Genomic DNA, 20,573 nt, shown 5'->3' with positions numbered 1-20,573 from the left:
AAAAGAATGACTTCGTTGTAGGTATATAATATCTCCCCCGAAATTATCCCTTGGTCGCTGGAGGGATTGGGGTAAGGGTATCTCGCCTAGTATTTACAGCAAGAAGTTCGATTCCGAATTGATTGAAAAATCTGTGATGAACAGTAGTGTCCTCTTCGGGGACATCGTATCGAGAACGGACAAAGTTTCACGACTGCGTGTCAATTTAATTCGGTACGGGCATCAGTACAAATCTCTACGGCAAGCCCGCGACCGACCACCGCGGTGCGGTGCGGGCAGTGGGCACTGCGGGCGTCGATGTAGGGGTATCCGCGTTCAATTACTTCGTGTCCGCAAATAACCGGCCGATATTGACGTATAGCAAATTGCACGCGCGCATCAGTGAATTTCCACTCGACTGCTGTTGTTGCCGTCGGCATCAGCCAGCAGGTGTCGGTGCCGCGAAAGCGAAAAATATTTGCCGAAATCAGCCTCCGCGTCAGCGGATACCAAGACGGGAACGTGACAAAAGACTCGACCTTGTTTTCCTTTTTTGTTGATCTCGTGATAAAGATCTCTTAGAGCCTCAAATATAATTTTCGCGTGTAAATAATTACGGGAACTCTACGTCATCGTGACTGACAAAAAATAAACGTCCAAGTCTAATTTCTTTTCTGCGCGAGGCGTGAAATGAAGAATGGCCTATAAATATTATCGTAAAATCGCGATTTGTCGGGCAGACAGGAAAAATAGACGAATAATTAAAATTAAATTTAAATTACACGTAGCATAAATACGCGTTATCTCGTATTATCGCGTAGTAAAGATAATCTCTAAAACAACTGATAAATCTGCTCGTACCTGGTCGTTCTTTCACTGACAATGAGTCGTCTTATCGAATCTGACCTGAAATTTCAACATAAATTCCGAAGAACTGATTGTATATGTATCGTAATAACATGCAAGTAGGTTTAAACAGACATTGCTCTAACAAAAGAGCTGATGTACATTTATCGGTAGAATATATTTAAAATTCTAAACTCTACTTATTTCCATTTTTTTCTTTTGTTATAATATTATAAATTCACATATTGCATTTACTATTTACAGACATATTCCCTCATTTCTAGATGTCTCAGTAGCAAAGCGTGCAAATAATCAAATTTTGAAAAAATATGCAGCTTCTGTCAAATTACGTAACAATCCTATTGATAGCCGGTGGGACATGCTCTTAATAATCGCGCGATCGCGCGATATATTACCACTCGTTTATCGCTCGTCTTCTCGATGTTTGGAGAAATAGTTTAGACGGTTATTGTTTTGTGCGAATTCTATTTAAAGCGGCAGAACTCGCAAAAAAGCTCCAGAGTTTTGACGTTTGTCGTTTGCGCCCGGCAAATATTTGCCTAGAAACCAACAAGATTTACGTCATTCTGGTAGAATTTTTCTGAAACAGATTTGTTATTCTTACTTCACATCGTGAATGTCACAGGACACGCGATACGACGTCGAATTATCACAAAGGGATTAATTGATTCTTATCGAATCTCGTGGCGGTTCAGTTCAGTTCGGTATTTATAGAAAAAAAAAGAGAGAAACAGCGATACCTCGTGATACCCCAATCGTGAATAAATATTTTGTTATTTCGAGTTATCGTGCCGTCTATCTGTACATATCCAATTTGAGTTATTTCGTAAAAATAATCCAAATAATACGAATAATACGAATTCAGAAGTGTAAAAAGGATGATTAATACATTGTTAAATTCGTAGTATTAAATTATAGTATCAATTTGAGTCATTTTTAACCATTCTTGAACGGAAAGAGCTGCTTTCCTTCATTACCAATAACTCCTGTTGTTATTAATACTCTTTAACGATTCCTTTTTTTTTATAATTATAAAAGAATATAAAATAATGTGCCAAAGTTTCAAAATACTCAGATTTTTCGTTTCTGAAATATTTAACTTGAAAAAAAATCAATTTTTTTCGCTTGTCAAAGTTGTCTACCTCTTTAACTAAACCAATTAATAAAGTAAAAGTAATACTGTTTTGTGTTAAAATAATAAGTTTTACACGGTAGTGAAAATAACAAAATATTGTTTAACTCAAAATATTGGTTTAAATTTTATCCTTTAATATCTAACAGTGTACCACTCGTTACATTTGCGCCTTTGCTGAAAGCACATGGTGTTAAATTCGTATACGTTAATTCGAAAAGGAGAAGACGAGTGAAAAGTGCGGAAAAATAACAAATAACGCGTCGGTTTGCCGCCTCGCTGCAATCGCGTTCAATCGAGCGAGCGGTATTTAAATCAATTTACGTTAAAGCGAATTGTCACGCTTAAATAAGCGAGTGTTGTTTGTTCGTGCTTGCTGCGCTTCTTTCTCGCGACCGATCGGCCGTACTCCTATTATTTTGCCGTCACGTTCATGCATGATTCATTATTCGAGCCGCTCCCGGGTTCGAAGCTAAGTTACGAGTCAGCGCGGCGGCACGGCGTCGGCGTCGATCATTCCCGTTCGCCTGGACATGACAACGAACGCGCGAGATTAGATCGCGATCGACTCACTGCTTCTTACGATCGATAGACGTCTGCTCTTCGTGCGTGCATATTGCCACGCATGCAATACGTGATCCCATCCGCGGCTGTTCCTGCAAAGCGGATAAACAGCGAAGGGCCGTTGACCGCCTCGATTCCTCTCATCGAACCATCGAGAGATAAAAGTCTTTATCTAAAAATAAATACGGCATAAAAAAATACGGTGTGTTCACGCACGCGCTCGTCCCACCCTTGCGGTTTGTTTCACACCTTTGTTTAATCGTGTATCGTTGGTATTACGTCAGAGATGTTACGAATCGACATCTTCAACAACAATACAACAAAAGTATTTGATGTAGCTTTACGTTTATTTCCAGTTTAAATTCGATACTTTTGATGCAAAATTGAATTTTGAATCTCTTGAATGGGAAAATCGACGAGTAATGTATAAGATAAATTGTGACAGTATTTATTAATTGATATACGGTTATTCATAAGTAGGCTTATGTGAAAAGATAACATATAATGCACGCGAACCGCAACGAACAGTGTAACAAAAAGCGGATTGCGCACGGAAACCGGATAGAGATTTTCTTTGTCAAGTTCATCCTAATTGGAGAACGCAAAGTCCACGAATGCCGGTCGCGAGTGCACTTTGCTCGATCGAGCACGCCGGCGATCGGATCGGATCCAGTACGCCAGCGGACGATGTTTTTTTTTCTTTTTCTACCGTGCCAAACGGTCACGGCTCCGTTCTATGAATATCGTTTTATAACGAGCGAATTGTGAATGCACGCGCTCGAATGCGCGCGATCAATTACGCGAATCTATTATCGGTGCTTTTCCACTCGGCGCGAAACCTGTCCGACGAGCGTTCTCATTCATATGTAATTAACGTGCTAGCGATCGCTCGGATTCCACCGGCGAGACTTTTACTTTTCTAATCGCGCATCCAACAAGATCCGCTACTTACCTCGCATCTGCAGCTCACGCGTCGCAAACGTGCTTCGTGAAAGCAGACATGGAGCGGAGAATCACGTGTCTTTATTCTTTTTTATTCTTTAGGAAGGACATTGAATGATCTATATGCACTATTTTTGTAGTGTCAAGTAACAATTTTTATAGATCGCCCCTACTTCTATTCAATATTAATTTAACTAAAATAATGAAGTTAAAATAATACTACTTTGTGTTAAAATAATAAATTTCGACACACATGATAGTTAAAAATAACAAAATGTTATTTAACTCAAGGTACATTGGTTTAAATATTATCCTTACCTATATAATAGATCTATGATATTGTTGCGCTCGCCGCGTCACACTTGCACTCGCTCACCCACCCCCGGAGCTCGCGGAAATAAAGGGAACACTGCCAAAGTTAAAGGGCAAAACCATCCCAACGTTTATTACAGTCACGTTACAGAAGAGCGTGGACACACGTCCGAACGGTCCAGCAGCTCGAGAATAAATCTGACGGTTGTTGTTTGATCCATGATAGAAGAATACAGATGTGCTCATGCGCATATATTTCTAACTCTAACAACAAATGAGAAATTGATGCCAGATACCTCCATCTTTTCGCCACAGTTGAATTCGGTGTTATATGTCATTATAGTGTCTTATTTATTTGAAAAAATGGCTGCATCTGGCATCTGCGCAGAACCGTACGAAATTCGTCTCGAGTATGAGCACACCTGTATGTATCCTTCCACCATGGTTTGATCAATCCGGCTCGTTGCTAGGGACGCTTCGCGACTTTCTCTTATACCGGGCGCCTCGCTCGAGCTCAGCGCATCAGCGCGCGGATGCAACAATATATATAAAGTTATTTTTACTGTTATATTTTATTGTAACAACAACATAATTTCCGAGAGCTTAAGGGTCGGGAAAGGCGAATGGCGAAATGCGATTGGTATCGAGATACGTATATCGCGGGCACCAGCTCGAGTTAACTCATAGCACGCGACAATCGTAGCAATTTAAGCGTCTCAATTGATTAATTACTCGTCGACTCGCGATACCAATCGGCGTCGCTCTAAAGTGACTGCCGCCTCTTCTTGGCTCCTTGGAATCGATTCTTCTCGAAGCTGTCAAGTCGCTCGGAAAGATTTGTTCTGGCATCGTCTACTGTGCTCTTCCTCTTGGCTCCCTTAATTCCTTGAAGCCGATTCTTCTCAAAGACGTCGAATCGCTCGGGAAGGTCATACGTTCTGGAATTGCCTTCTCGCGGATGTGGAAGTGTATTTCCACATCCGCGAACTTGATACATCCCATTTCTGAATACCGATTATTTTACATCGACACGGAGATATTACACTTAAACGTTACATAAGCCATGCATTAATAGGAAATGAGATAAATAGATGGAATATTTGCAGCAAAATTCACAGAATCGACTAGTCGCGTATTCTCTCGTAGACGATCTTGCGAAAGAGTTACAGCTAATTAGTGGGTGATTCATCGTTGACTGAGAATCATTCACCTCGATTCATTAGCGGATAAAGTAGACGAGAAATATCACAGTTTGCGATTTAAAATGTCGTTCATATTGGTACAATGATTTTTCTTCTTTGCAATTGTTTTTTTAACATACAATTCTTTACATAACAAAACGTGACGAAGCATAGTATATATATCTTTGAAAATTGTTTTAACCCTGTAAGTTTTTTTCAAGTCACTCATTAACATTTTTTTCAGTTTATCTAATCAGTTTTCTGACAATTTTTCTCCTTTGTACAAGGTTATTTTAAATTATCTGCGAGCAAATTGCGACCTGCAAACGACACATTAGGGGAATTTTGTGTACTTAAATTTATGAGTGTGCTAGAATTATGGGAGATAAAAATATAAGCCAGAGAGCGAAAATAGAATTTGAGTTTGTTCTTTTGCGTAGACGAGACGTTTTCGAAAAACAGATTGAAGCGACTGGCGCGTTTCGTCGTTACGAAACTTTAGTTCACCGTATTCGCCAAGTGAACCGCATGTGATTTGTGACTTGCGTAATATGTCTCAATCTATCGCCGACGGTCACATGCGGTCTGTAATCACTTGTGCCGCCGATAAGAGGGCGGGCGCATGTTACAATGACTGCCGGCGAGCGCTTGCAAGCAAATAAACATCAATAAATCATTTGTATCTTTCTATTTTCTATTTACTCTCTCTCTCTCTCTCTCTCTCTCTCTCTCTCTCTCTCTCTCTCTCTCTCTCTCTCTCTCTCACACACACACACACACACACACACACACACACACACACACACACACACACACACACACACTGTAACGCGTTTATCTGCTTCAATCATGCGTGCGTTGTCAACTGTACATAAAAGTAAATAAATAAGTGCTCTGTATAAGTGTCCTTTGCGAAGAAGATTTTCGGAAACGTGTTTAGAATGTTTAGATGTTCTCCGATTTTTTCCCGTGACATCTCGGATATTTCTTACGGATTTTTCTCACAACTGAAAGAAGCGGATTTATTTTAATAAGGTATATAGTTTGACTTGATCTTAGGCTAAGTTAGTTAAATTTAATTAAAAAATTGCAAGTTTTATGACAAAAATCTCAGTAATGATAAGTAAAACGGTTGTCATCATCGCTGACGCTATAGGAATCAGGAGTTTCCCAATTTCTCAGAGGTCACGAACGAATAGAAAATCGTCAGAGACAGTGATACCGATCTGTCCGCAAAACGCGCGACACGCGGTCTGCTTCATGCTCAGATCTGCTCAGATCCCAGACTGAGTGCAACGAACATGAACGTCGCGTCGCAGTCGGCGTGAAAATAAGCGGAATTAAAGAAAACAAGACGTACGCGAAGGAGCACATGACTGCCCGGATTGATAGCGGTAAACTCGTGACCACGATAAACTACTGAGAACAATTTCATCGGCCACAACTGGCCACATACGTGTTCAGTCTCTTCGCCGGCATGTCCAGGAACAGGAATTACGAGACGTTCATCATCAGCAGCAGCAGCAACAGCGCGTCAGACGTATCGTCGTCGCTGCTACCCAAGTGAGTAGATCAGGCTCAAACGCCGCGTTTTTTCGTCGCCGCCGTTATCAGCGTCGCTCGTCGTTATCGTTGTCGTCTCGTCGTGTTGTCCAAATATCGACATCTATCTGAAAACGGAAACGACGCGCGCGTATATGCATCGACACTCGTAATTTCCAATGTGCCTTTGATTCGGATAAGATAAGAGCGCTACGCCTCTTCGATAAGTGCTGTTAAATGTGCCGTACAATCTGCCTGTATAATCCCACGTTTGCAGCTCGTGACTCGTGACCTGTCTTCGTACATTCTGGCTTCTGGCTAACGATATATTCCGAATATATTTTCTACGAAATTCGTGATATATGGATTATTTTCTAACACGTCCTAATTTAACAGCCTTTCTTCGTTTTTCTTTGAACCAGTCGTTTTTTATCTTATGATAGACTTTTATTTCATGAAACTTTACAGTCGTTTATAGACTACTAGTTACGACGCTATCTGTACCGCGAATTTGCTCTTAAAGAATATGATCGTAAACGTACGTGTAATAGAATAATAGCACTATCACAAAATATTACTCAGAACAATAATGAGCAAAATCCGCTTTGTAAAGCAGAGAATTTAAAAGACAGATTACAAGACGTTTAGATCGCTCGGTTCTTCGTGGTAGGATAAGAAAAGATTACTCGATTTTTTAAACGCTAATTTTTAAACGTATTTAAACGTATGTACGTGTATAAAGGCTGCGTATAATATAAACAATGGCGCTTTTCTGTGCGTCATCTGCAGTTCCGTCAAGAGGATCTTACACTGCTTGCACGGCCTAATCGACCGTCACACAAATACATTCACGACACGTACACTGTTTGAATAAATCCGCGTGACCGAGTACATTTGCAGGCCGAGGTTATCTGCCAGATTTCATTTACCGTAGGCGCGCGACTCGTTATGCTCGAATTGCGATAATGACCGTCGGCTGCAACGATATTGGCTGATAGTACCGAAGAGAACGTGGTTCGCTCTCCAGAGAAAATAAAAGTGTTCTTCTCAAATAATTTCCACGCTCGGTGGGTTCCTCGATGGCTTAATTTGAATAACATTAAATACAATTATATTTCATTATATTAAATTATATTAATTGTAAGTACAATATACATATATTATATGCACATATATAGAAAAAATCCCTGAAAATGCGTAAAAGAATAAAAGATTCGATTTAATTATACAGGACAGATTATATTATGTTTAGCTAAATAGAATTTTTTATATTTATTTAAACGTCTCGTCAGTTCGCACGCATCGTACGGCCATCTTGATTTTTTACTTCTTATTCCATTTTCTTTATTGGTTAATTAAATTTCAAGATGATAGCGCGCGCGGCCTTCTCTTATCGTGCGGAATATCGAGAGCGACACGTCAAAGCTGAGTATCGAGTAAACATTAAATCATCTTCGCGATTCCGACGAGAGATCGTCCGTCGCGTTATAATTATCTCCTATTCGACCTTATCGCACACTTATAAATGCTTACGTTAAATCGTTACTCCGCGCGCTCGAGTTCGCACATTTTTACACAGAGATCGTCATAAAATAAATTTCTATGTGCGACTCAATTTTCTTTATTGAAACGACTTTTACTCGCTGAAACTATTTCTGTACGCGATCTCCACTGCTTCTAATGCAGTTTTTTCATTTACTGTGATCGAATAGATCTTTCGTAAGATCGCCCACCGGCCCACGATGGTGCGTGATGGATTTCGTAAGAAATCCGCGATGGACGCGTAAATGCGACACGTAAACTAACGCATCTCATAGATTTTTTCTTTAGCCGTCATTTAGTCACGTATATCTTTTCTCTTCTCTCTTTTTCTCTCTTTTCTTTATCTCTTTGTTTATTTATCTCAAAGAATTTTTTAAGTACCGGAGGTATCGCGCGAGAATCACGTCAGCATACGTAGGTATTTTCTTTTTCGCCCTTGTGCTCCCTTACCAGCGACGATTACCTCGCCGCGTTAAACGCTTTCTAAATCCACGAGACTGGATTTATCACGATTTACGTAAACGCAAAGAAAACGTTTCACGAATAACAATCGTGACACGTTCATGTCGAGCGTATTGCTCGGCAAGCAAGATACGGCACTATTTTTCTCAGATAAAGAGATGTGACCGTGCGTCCCGTGGCCGAGACTCTTATCGATGTCTATAATAGATTACGTCCACGTAAATAACTAAGCTTAAGCTCTTTTGAAACGTTACAAAATTGACGAGTATGAATGGGTGCGGTGGCGAAAAAAGTTCGACAGTTGCCACAGCAAACAATTTATCGGAACCTATTTTACGTTATCGGCAGGTAAGCCATTATCGCCACATAATCACGTGTTAATCGTATCAGAAGCGCTTTTTGCTTTTTCAGTCGCACGATGATTGTCGTTGTTAGCGAGAAATGTTTATGATATTAACGAGCTTTTACGATATTTTAATTTCCTGCATTTTACAAATTTTCCTCTATACACATTTATTTTATTTTACTTACCTACACTGTTAAATATTAAAGGATAAAATTTAAACCAATATCCTGAGTTACTAAATAACATTTTGTTATTTTTAACTACCATGTGTGTCGAAATTTATTATTTTAACTCCATTGTTAAATTAACGACATATTGAGTAGGAGCAGAGATGACCTACAGGAATGTGAGTATATAATTTAACGACGTTAACAGTGTAATCACGTTTAATTTTTTTACATATAATCAGTATATTACTGTCCCTTCCATCAAGACATTCTTATCGTCAACAATAATGAGAGAAAATTTCTTCTCGCGGCGATAAATTACGAAAAAAAAATTCAACGACGTGCATCGATTCTGCCTTCGCTCTTAACTAATCGGCTGGCCTGGGCTGATCATTTTCCCTTTTTTTCTATTAAATGTGTCACGACCTCAATCTTTTTTCGTTAAACGAAATTTGTTTGTTTCTCCTATCTCCGTCCGCATGCGCCTTGTCACGCTCTCGCAAGCCCCCCCCGGTTGGTCTCTCTCTCTCTCTCTCTCTCTCTCTCTCTCTCTCTCTCTCTCTTCCACAAGTCCACAAGCGGCGACCGCCTCGCATATAAAGCTTTCGGGACTCGTTGCCGTCAGTACATTCGCTTCGCGCGAGCCGCAACGTAGACAGTGGGCTTTCGCGCGAGCCGCTCGACTCCGCTCTCGACGCACGCGGCATTCACCGGGAGTCGCGAATCGGGGTGGAGAAGAGATACAGAGAGATACAGAGGGCGGGCAAGTCTCTATCGGGAACAACACGGGTGCAAGAGCGGCGGGAAAGACGGCGGGGACCAGGCAGATGCATCGCACGCGGAGGAGGACCCTCGTGGGCTTTTACGAGATCGGACGCACGATCGGCCTCCTGGCCAGTCTCTGAGATTAAAGCTCTCGGGGATCCTCGACATCCTCGAAAAAGAAAAAAAGAACCGCAGCTCCGTGGCTCGCGGACAACCGCCGGCCGAGCAGGGTGAAGAGTCCCGAAGGGAGGGGGCGATGAGCCGTGTAACCACGTGGTGATACAACAACTGTGATCAGCGGACTGTGATATATATATATACACCTGTACCACATTATACATTATACTCCTACCGTACACACTTGATCGGGAAAGAGATCACCCAATGACAACGTGCGCCATGGCAGAGTAAGTGAAACATAATACAAACGGCATCCCCGGGTCTGTTAGAATCCCTTTTCAGCGTCTCATCTCGCGCTCATCTCGAAATCTCAGAATTCTGAACGCAACGTGTAGTCATATGACCGCGCGGCTAAAAGCAGCCGTTTATTTCGATACTGACGACGTGCAGATCGTACGTTTCCAGACGCACGTGGCGTTCTCGGAGTTTCTCGGGAAACCGCGGAGTACGGAAGCGTCAAATATTCAGGACGAGACGTAGAGACGCGTTTCTTTTTAATAGACATCGCATTCATCGTTATACTTAATTATTACATCTTGTTACGTTTCCTGTTGTGTCACAATCGTTAGATTAGAAGTTATAGGTAGTTCTCAGTACGGTTTCTTCGCTTTAATTTCAAGTGACGTGCGAAAGTTAAGTATGACACATTTTTACATTACTCAGCAAGTTCCTCGCGTGCATTCGAAATGAACGTGATCGCTGTAGATTCACGAAATTCATGATTAAACGCGGTTCTGAGCAGAGATGAGAAAACGAGGGCAAAGTCGACGGTTGTCGCAAATGTATATACGCGCGATCAACAAGTGATTCTATCTCGAAAGCTCTTGTTTACGATGATCGAATCTCGTGACTTTGCTCCGAGATCGTTACGTGTCTCTACTGTCTCCTCTCGGAAAATTGTAAAACGTGTGATTAGTTAAATATATATCGAATAATTAAGTATTTTTCGGAGACTGCGCACGTTTTGATATTTTGGAGCTTGTCGTATAATCAATCGTAAACAAAGCATGATAAAACCAGATAATGTAGCTCCTACAAAATTCGCTTCGCGCGCCGATCGAGGTTGTAGAATAAGCCTCGGAATAAGCTAATGAGAAAAATAAAAAAAACTAGATTATAATGTCATCGACTGGATCTCACAATCAGCTGGACTCTTTAAGAGGATATCTCTAGACGTGGAGGCGTCTCTTTAATGCAGACGTCTAATTTTAAGCTTTTAATTTATTTAATATGAGGATCGCGTTTCGCCTTCTACTCCTCGAAGTGGAACATGGCACGCGGACTATAATCGAATATAAAAAGGATGTGTCATCTCGTCGCCGTCCTAGTCACGTCGCGCGTCGTCGTGGACGCGTTTTACAACGCGCGCCGCGAAGCAATTATATTATATGTATATTTAGCACCGCGATTTTATCGGTGAACGAGAATGACAAATGCCTCTTTGACTGCACTTGACAAGCTTGACAACGTCGTCAGTCGTGAAGCGCAGTAGGCCGGAAAGATAATATTGTTGATAGCTGATAACACTAGTGCATATAGACGTTTCTGATGCACGTAATCTATTAATATTGTATCGATTAACACCGCGGCGATGCATGACCGGCTGTCATGACGATCTACACGTATTTACCACGATCCACGATATTATCTCTGTCATCAGTCGGGCTACGTCATTAACACCAATGTTAATTGACTTTTAATGACACGACGCCGCCCACTCTTTATTAATCCACGGCTGAAACGTGCGTTATCGCAAGCTGGAGATTGCTATAAAATAAAAGATATACGAACACAACACTCGATATGTTCATTTATTTAATATCAATTTATTTAACTGTATCATAGTCCGAAGATTAGTCACGATGATTATTAACGCGCATTTATTCATAGCGTGTCTCAACTTTATTGACATCGCTTAAAGAACTCGTCTCATTTTTGCTCTGCTTTCGCGAGAGGCGAGAATCGGGCACGTATATTAAATCGATGCTCAACATCGGAGACGAGCGAGATGCGGTATTTTTACACTCGGGAAGAAGACGGTCGTAAAAGTTCTCGCGTCGAGTTTTTTGCGCATGATGATCGATCGCGGCCTTGCGAGAAACGGATTTATTAGTCGGCGGCGGAATCGAGGTAATATCGCAGTAAATGAAACGGAAAAATGCGGAGTCGCGAACAATGACGGTGAAGATGACAACGCTGTCATCAGTTTTCCAGCTTGGCGATGATAATGCGGCTCTCTCTCTCTCTCGCGCGCGCGCGCGCGCGAAACAACACTCGGCCTCCCCCTGCGAGCCTCATGAGCGTAAATCAGTAATGATAATACGAGATCCGCGTCGCCGTTACACGCAGATGCGTGACTCGGGGTGTGTATCGCTATTGCTTGGATAAACCACGCTGTAGTCGATGCGGAGATTTATTTTAAGAAGAAGTCTCGAAAGAGTGACATGAAGTTCCTATAAAGAAGCACGCGGTGGAAGATCCCGGGGGTCAAGATCAAAGGTTTTCGCCTTGCTAATTTCTCGAACGTCAAACGATTTTCTCCGCTTTGTTTTCACCGTGATTTAAAATTATCTCCGGACGATGACGTAATCCCGCGCTACGATGCGTGAAGCGACATTGAACTTGGGCGACACGAATCAACGGGTAAGACAATGGTCTGCGTGATTTTTAAGCACTGTCTCGAATCTCGCGACGATCGGAAAACTTGTCGCACTCGCGTTAACCCGCCGCGTGTTATTCGTGTGATCGTACATATAATATTTGATATATGCATTAGCACATCTCTTTCTCTCCCTTCAGCCTCCTTCGAACGATCGGTGCCTCGTGAAGCCGCGCAACGCAAACACTCCGTATATTTCGCAACGCGTCACAATGTTGCTGCTGCTTTCCGAGACAATTTACCGTCGCTGTCTCCTCGCTCGTATTTACCTTCGTTCAAGCGCAGCGTGTTGTAATTAGACTATTAATACCAGGGACATGTCCGTTCGTTCGTTCGGTCGAATGCAACGCTCGCTGAGAGATGCAGTTCGCATGTCTGCATATATGCGTGTGCGCAATGCGCATTACACTTGAATTTTCCACGCGAATCGGCGTAAACACGAAAATAATCTTTACGAGCGATTCCGTTGTATCGTGCCAGAATTCGCGAGTCCGCTTGGCATGGCCACCACGCGCGATGGATCGTTAGGCTGAGTTAGGCATCTGGAAATCCTTGGACCAGCTGATCGAACGCCACTTATATTATCACGCTGTTTTCGTCTTTACCCAAAGCCTTGAGGCTCACGCAATAATCTCCGTAAATGTTTAAATGACATCTCTTGTCAATAACTCAATACTTAATCTCTCAGGATTTTCGGACTGAATTAATATTTGCGCGTATCACTTGACGGGAGTTAAAAGAACGTTTTAAATCTCTCTCTCTCTCTCTCTCTCTCTCTCTCTCTCGAGCCTACGCATTTATGAACGTCCGATATCTGCCGCAACAAGATAGAGAAATCGCGTGAAACTGCTCGTTTCCTCGATTACTCCGAAACCGAAAACATCGCCAGGCCGCGGCTCGATTCTCAGCTCGCGCATCATACATATGTTTAAAATGTTCTACGAGCAATAACGTCATGCGTTGTTTTCCATAATCATCTTCTCTTTGTCCCTTTCCACGTGTCTGATATCTGCTTCTAATTAACCCACTAATACTTCACACGTCATTCTATTGAGAAACAGCATGAATCTCTTCTGAAATTTTTTCTATAATTATTCTCTAAATATAAATATAAAGAGACTCAAAGATTGAAAATCAATAAAAATAAAATATGACTCTAAGGGCCGGTCGTTCCAATCTGTTGGTAAACTAATAGTTAAATCATAGATATATCTATCTTTGTTTTTCCCTCCAAATTAGACAAAGATAGACTTATGATTTAACTATTATAGTTACTTTACCAACAGGTTGGAATAACCAGCCCTAAGCCCTTTTATATTATTTTTATTGTCTCTAATATCTTTATTATCTCGCGCTGCAAAATAATCTCGAGAAATGCTACAAACATCTTTAAAAAAAACTTATAAAAAATATTATTAAGCAGATGTCGCTCGATGACCGAAAACGCCAATATTCGTTCTGGAATTCGTTAGTCATCGAAATGATCGAAGCGCAGTATGAATCGTTTTCCGGCGTGTATAAGAGTGAAGAGTGAAGGTTGGTAAAGGCTATCTTCGGTTGTCGCTTTGTTCGCGTCCGCAGGATAAGTAACGTTTCAAGATCCCGCGGAAAATTCCGTCGACACGACGACGGGGTGGCCGCGCGCACGAGACCATCAACATCCGATGGAAAATCTTGCGAAATCCCTCTTGCGTTCTAATTCGGTTGCGCGAACGAACGGCGAGGCCCTTGAAGTGTCGTCGCCGCACGGCCTTCGTGCGCAAAGTCAAGGTGCGCACAAAGAGGAGATACAGCTCCGTCAACACGCTGAATCGTCCCGAGACCGCTTTGTCTGCCGTGAACGGCGACAACAACGTTCTTTGTTGACAGAAATGTCAGTCTGACGCCTATGCGTTCTTCCGTAACTCGGCAGACGCTGAAAGATCATAAAACTTGACGATTTTCTAAAGAAGCTCGTTAATTGCGACGAACCTTATATCTCCTGATAAAAGAAAACGTAAACCTATATCTCGCCTAAAAAATAAATATCTCGTATAAAATACTTTATTTGATAAACAAGACATTATTATGTTTTTCTCTGATTGGAGAACATATAAAGAATATAACTGCATTGTATCTCATATCTGCGTTTGTAGGCTTATCTTAGCTCAGGTTTGATTGGTTTGATTTACTGTATAGATTTCTCAACACCGAGTTTGAAAAATTTGCTTCGTCAAAGATCTCTTCCGGATGCATTCTACAAGAAAATTTTTTTCTTTGTCCATGCCCATTTTCATTGTTTATATCTAGATAGAACTGCATGTAAAAACAATGATTGCGACTGCTGTTTCGAGGGAATTCCAATCAGAGACTTGGTGTGAATGGACACCGCGAACACACAAGGCCGCAACTGTGCGGCGAAAACATTACGCGGTCGTGTACTCGTTACGCGTATGCAAGTTTGGCTTTCGTCCAACCGCTGGATTTGAATTTCAAAAATCCAGGACACACACGCTGGATCCGATATGCAAACTTCAGCGATCGCGATCGTTTGAAACAGAAATAGCTTTTATTTATGATAATCCGACCCGCGACCGACGTTACGTCGCGCACGCGCGCAAACGGCATCGTTAACTTGATAAATTAATAATTAAGTGTTCGGGAAACCGGGCCGATAAATTAAATATGTTCGCCTCGAACTCAGTATGGAACGAAAAAGGAAATTATTAATACGTAAACGCGATAAAGGCGCAAATACAATTTTCATTAACTAATTCGTCACGTGCGTGCCTGCATGCAAGTGACAAATTAATGCACTCGTCAGTTTCTGCGAAGTCAATGATAATTGTTAACACAGGTGTGAGTAAAAGTACCAGAGGGAAAACTCCGGAGGTCGATACGCACGGTTACGCAACACGACGAACGTTAAGCAGTCGGTTCGCCGACTGCTTGATCTCTTCTATCAAATAATTTCTCGCGCTACGCGTGCATTTTCGCAAACGACTCTTTCCCGATAGAGCCACGAGCGTGGCGTGGACGGAATTATTGCGGAAGTGGCAAAAACTTATCGCGAATTTACATAAGGCCTCCGCGGCGATCCGCGTACACGATTATGACTCTATTGCCTTAAATTTTTTTTTTACCATTTCTTCATGTACAGTCGAGAATTATCAGCGAAACTCTGTGAGAAACAATTTTCCTTGTCGAAGATCATCAACACGTACACGCGGTCGGTCCTCTGTGACACGAGTCCCCTTTCATTTAAAGGTCGTGATACGCGGCGATTATGTCATCCCGGCGTGCAGCCACGCAAACTGCGAAACCTGACCATCTCGCTCTTCCTCTCGCTAGGATTTTTCTCTCGCGCTCCTCGCGCATCCAGACTCTTTATATCCTTTCAACAGTAACGCTATTGTGCAGCACGCGCATGCAGAATGTTTTAAATACCACGTATAGACGTACATATTCCGTACACGCATGCGGTAAAAATTTTTCTTTTTTGTTAGGAATTTGTCGGGTATATCAGCAACTCGAGTATCTTATATGCTAATATTTTTTCTATATTATCTGACCTATCTATCTATTTTATTCGCATGATTTTTCTAGTATTATATACATTACGTTAATTAATATTTGTACATTTACGTTACAAACATATAAACGTTTGTGCCAATGTTTGAGTGATTTTATAATTCTCAGTTAAACCGACTCAAAATTATTAAAACGATCATTATGCTTCGGAGATACTGGTGTGACAACGTCCCTAAACTGAATGCGAATCAACATTTAGGTCGAATTTAATTTTAGTACCGTCAAATCCGAGCCAAAGTTGCAACCGGCGACGGCACGACGAGCTTTTTACGCGCAGGTGTTCGGGCTCGTTATTTCGACTGCTCATTATCGGCCAATGAAATGATCTCTCTTTATCTGCTGATTAGCGTGGAAAGTTTTCTCGCACATTATACTTGACAGCATTTGACATCTGCCGCGTTATCTGCGGCTCGAACGAAAATAATTATTATCTTCCCGCCAAACCGATAAATAGTAACAAGCCAGTGTTTACAGTTTATATCGCTCGCTCGCGCGATATTCGTCCATCAAGAAAGAAAAATTCACCGCGAACTTGCGTACTTTCAAAACGATTTCGACGAATGACAAACGCTGAAAAATCTTGCGTACTGTCCGCTCGAGCCTCGACTCCTCGAGCCGATCTCCATCGGTACGACACGTGAGTAGCTCGCGCGTAGACACATATGATTTGCACCGACCGTCAACCGTGTCCCTAACACGTACGGTAGTAGAATCTTAATTGTCACTCGATATAGCTCCGCTATTATTTTAACAAAAGAAAAAACAACGCTTGCATAATCGAACCTTTCTTTTAATCGCCACGTGATTTGCATAAATGTAACCTTGTGCTTTAAGATTGTTCCTCACCTCGTTATAAATAACCGAGTGCGGGCGATAATGGATATCGTGAATGCAAAAGTCTGGCTCGTAACTCCGTCGTTAACTTTCCGCGCGCGTATGTGCAATATTCAATCGTTTAGATAATGTACAATAGCAGCTTGCAGCTATTAGCATGCGTTTCCCGTCGTCATTAACAATCGTTTATCTTATAGGAAAAATAACGGCGTGCAAGATCCGGAGAAGACCTCGCTGGTGGACTCGGCACTGCTCCCGAAAATCCAGCCGTCCGCGCTGCTCAATGACGAGAGAGCGAGTCTGGCGGCGAACGGCTCCGCCGCGAACGGCGATCCTGAGGACCCCCGGACGCCCAGGGGTAGCGCCGTCAGACAAGTCGTGGCCGCCCTAGTCGCCCAGCTCGGTACCATCAACACGGGCATGGCGTTCGGCTTCTCCGCTATCGCCCTGCCACAACTCCAGGAGCCAGACAGCATCATTCCCATCAAGGAAGGATCGACGGAGGAATCGTGGATCGGTAGGTCGTCGAGAGGAGGATCTAAAATCTACAGCTCTTCCAAAATATATTTTCTTTCTTTTAGATTTATTCCCCGATAGAAATATTTTGCTGAAAGTATTATGAAATCGATGAAAAGTGAATTGAAAGTTATTGAAACATTACTGAATATATTCCAAAATGAATCATAATTTTCTTTATGAAATGTAATATTGTGAAATATAAGGAAAGTTAAGTCTAGAACACAGCTTCCAGAGCATCCCGAAAACACCATAGATCTGGGAGATTTATAATTTTGATAGGCTGTAATTTTATTACAGCCTATTAAAATATTACAGATTAATATTTTTGGACTTTTTTCTCGCTCTCTCTGAGGTGTAGAAATATACCTGAATAGGTTTTAATACTAAAAAGAGTTTTATTTTGTCAAGTTGTGAAATTAAAACTTCGAAAATAAAAAATTGCTAGTAAAATTTTATTTGGGTCTGGGAGACCCATGCTGTGTATTCTAGGGTTAAATTATACTGTTAAAAAGTAATAATAAATTTTTTTTTTAATATTATATATCAAATTTACAGAATTTAACTGAAAACTGACTTTTTACTAAAATATTGATGGAATAATAGTGAAATGGGGTGAAACTGATAAAGAATTTCAAATACATTTCAATAAAATATCTCCATCAGGATTCTTAGGCATAAAAAAATATATAAATTCTCATTCTTTTTCCCCTCACAGCTAGCATGTCCTCCATCGGTACGCCGATCGGCTGCCTGGTTTCCGGCTACATGATGGACATGTTCGGCAGGAAGCGGTCGCTCATCATCACGGAGGTGCCGGCGCTCCTCGGATGGCTGCTGATCACATTCGCGACCGACATACACATGATATATGCTGGTCGTTTCTTCGTTGGTTTGGGGTCGGGCATGGTGGGCGCGCCAGCCCGCGTCTACACGAGCGAGGTGACGCAGCCGCATCTACGAGGGATGCTGACCGCCGTCTCGAGCGTCGGTGTCAGCACCGGGGTGCTGATAGAATACGCCCTCGGAAGCCTGCTCGCGTGGAACGTCTGCGCCGCCATCAGCGGTATCCTGCCGCTCACCGCCCTGCTGCTAATGTTCTTCTTTCCGGAGACCCCGTCCTACCTCATATCGCGCAACCAACCGGACCAGGCGAAACAGGCGCTGCGGAAGTTCCGCGGCAGTACTTACAACGTGAACCGGGAGATGGAAACCTTGGTAGAGTTCTCCAACAAGAACAACATCAAGCGACTTACCGGATTCCGGGAGATCGTGTGCGCTCTGCTGAAACCCAACGCGCTCAAGCCGTTCACTCTGCTATTTCTGTACTTCTTGATATACCAATGGTCGGGCACCAACGTCATAACTTTCTACGCCGTAGAGATCTTCAAGGACTCAGGAGCGAGTATGAACAAGTACTTAGCGGCGGTGATATTGGGAATAGTCAGGCTCACCTCCACGATCGTCGCATGTGTCCTGTGTCGAAGATGCGGCAGGAGACCGCTCACGATGGTGTCCTCCGTCGGGTGCGGGCTCTCCATGTTGGGACTAGGCGGGTACATGTGGTTGAAAAATTATTGGGTCGCGAACAACCTCCCGCTCGTCGCCACGTGGATCCCGGTCGTGTGCATATTCTCGTACACCATCACTTGCACTCTCGGCTTCCTGGTGATCCCATGGGTGATGATAGGCGAGGTCTACCCCGTGCAAGTACGCGGTATTATCGGTGGCCTGACCACCATGTGCGCGCACACCTTTGTCTTCATGGTCGTTAAAACTTATCCCTTCCTGGCCAGTGCGCTCACCCGACACGGCACGTTCATCCTCTACGGCTGTATATCCATGTTCGGCACGATATACTTCTACATATGCCTTCCAGAAACTAAAGATAGAACGTTACAAGAAATCGAGGATTATTTCTCCGGTAGAACCAACAATCTGACGACCGGCAGAATAAGTAACAAGCCAAAGGTTCTAGAAATTAAAAAGGGCCAGATATTACCGTGAAAAAGAGGACCATTTTTAATCATATAACTTTTGCAATGTCGCTTACTTTAAAAGAATCTACTTTAATTAGGAGAGAGAGAGGGAGAGGAAGGTATTTTGCTTAATTGTTAGCGACTAAGAACGTTATCTACTTTTACAATAAAATGGGCAAGTACTCTAACTTTGACGTTTGCTTTGTGACAAATATATATCGTAGAAAATAAGATGAAATATTTTTAGACAAACGATGAGATATAACGATAAGACAAAAATATGTGTACACTTTATAATTCTAAAATTAACAAAACAAGTTTTTACTATTAAAGAGAAAATGTTATTGTAATATTACATTATTGTTATTTATAAAATGTTATATTATTTTTCAGCATACATGTATTTGTTCACAAAGCATGAAAATGATTAACTACGTGCTATTAGCAGACATTAACGTTCTCATATCTTCAATCACACACGAGATATTATTTGAGCAAGGTAACAAAGAATACGGAAAATTTTAATTATAATCCTCCCGCGTGTACTCGCGAGGATGTAAAATACGAAAGACCACGTATCTCTTAATGCCTTAAACGAGGTACGCGCTAATAAAAAGGTGGTGCTATTTATTATATGTATAAATCATAGTATTAAACTGTACTGTAATGTGTGCTACGTGTAACGATAGCGTTAATAGGAGCCTAAGACAAATACGAACGTGTAGAGAGCGTCCTATATATAGGAACTATTTTATAAATTCATAAAGATATTTTGCGTGTCGACAGCTAATATTTTACAGAACCAGATAAAAAATTTTCAAGCATGTATTTATTACAAAGCGCAGTAGATCAAGTGCCATCTGTTATTATCATGTGCAATCTAAAATCATAATAATGAATGAAGGTAAACGTTCATCTCTCTGCATACTAAACAAATGCCTTATAATGATCGTTATATATGAGAGTTTTGATGAATGAATGACTATATAAGTGACTTATTTTTTTATAAAAAAAATACATCTCGTGCTCATTTA

The 20,573-nt window shown here is 41.8% G+C and overlaps 2 protein-coding genes across 4 annotated transcripts in view; one reads left to right on the top strand and one right to left on the bottom strand.

The window, feature by feature from the left end:
* The window catches only part of Ninab (neither inactivation nor afterpotential B), a 22,453-nt gene extending 16,835 nt beyond the window's left edge, over positions 1–5,618 (bottom strand). The window contains exon 1 of the mRNA XM_071795327.1: positions 3,803–5,618. The gene's annotated coding sequence lies outside the window, so the exon portion shown is untranslated. The remainder of the gene's footprint in view (positions 1–3,802) is intronic.
* LOC139823055 (facilitated trehalose transporter Tret1) overlaps positions 1–20,573 on the top strand; it is a 27,748-nt gene extending 7,175 nt beyond the window's left edge. Inside the window, exons 2-4 of one of the 3 annotated variants that reach the window (XM_071795331.1) lie at positions 6,160–6,540; positions 17,242–17,561; positions 18,279–20,573. In XM_071795331.1, the coding sequence (XP_071651432.1) occupies positions 6,455–6,540; positions 17,242–17,561; positions 18,279–19,567 (1,695 nt within the window). In that variant the 5' untranslated portion in view covers positions 6,160–6,454 and the 3' untranslated portion in view covers positions 19,568–20,573. Of the gene's footprint in view, positions 1–6,159; positions 6,541–9,660; positions 10,209–17,241; positions 17,562–18,278 lie in introns of those variants that run through there. The other 2 variants (XM_071795332.1, XM_071795333.1) reach the window with 2 other exon arrangements.

This window comes from Temnothorax longispinosus, chromosome 12 (genome assembly GCF_030848805.1).
Source record: "Temnothorax longispinosus isolate EJ_2023e chromosome 12, Tlon_JGU_v1, whole genome shotgun sequence".
Lineage (NCBI taxonomy): Eukaryota > Metazoa > Arthropoda > Insecta > Hymenoptera > Formicidae > Temnothorax > Temnothorax longispinosus.
The sequence above is the reverse complement of the archived record's forward strand: the minus strand, read 5'-3'. Positions and strand labels throughout refer to the sequence as shown.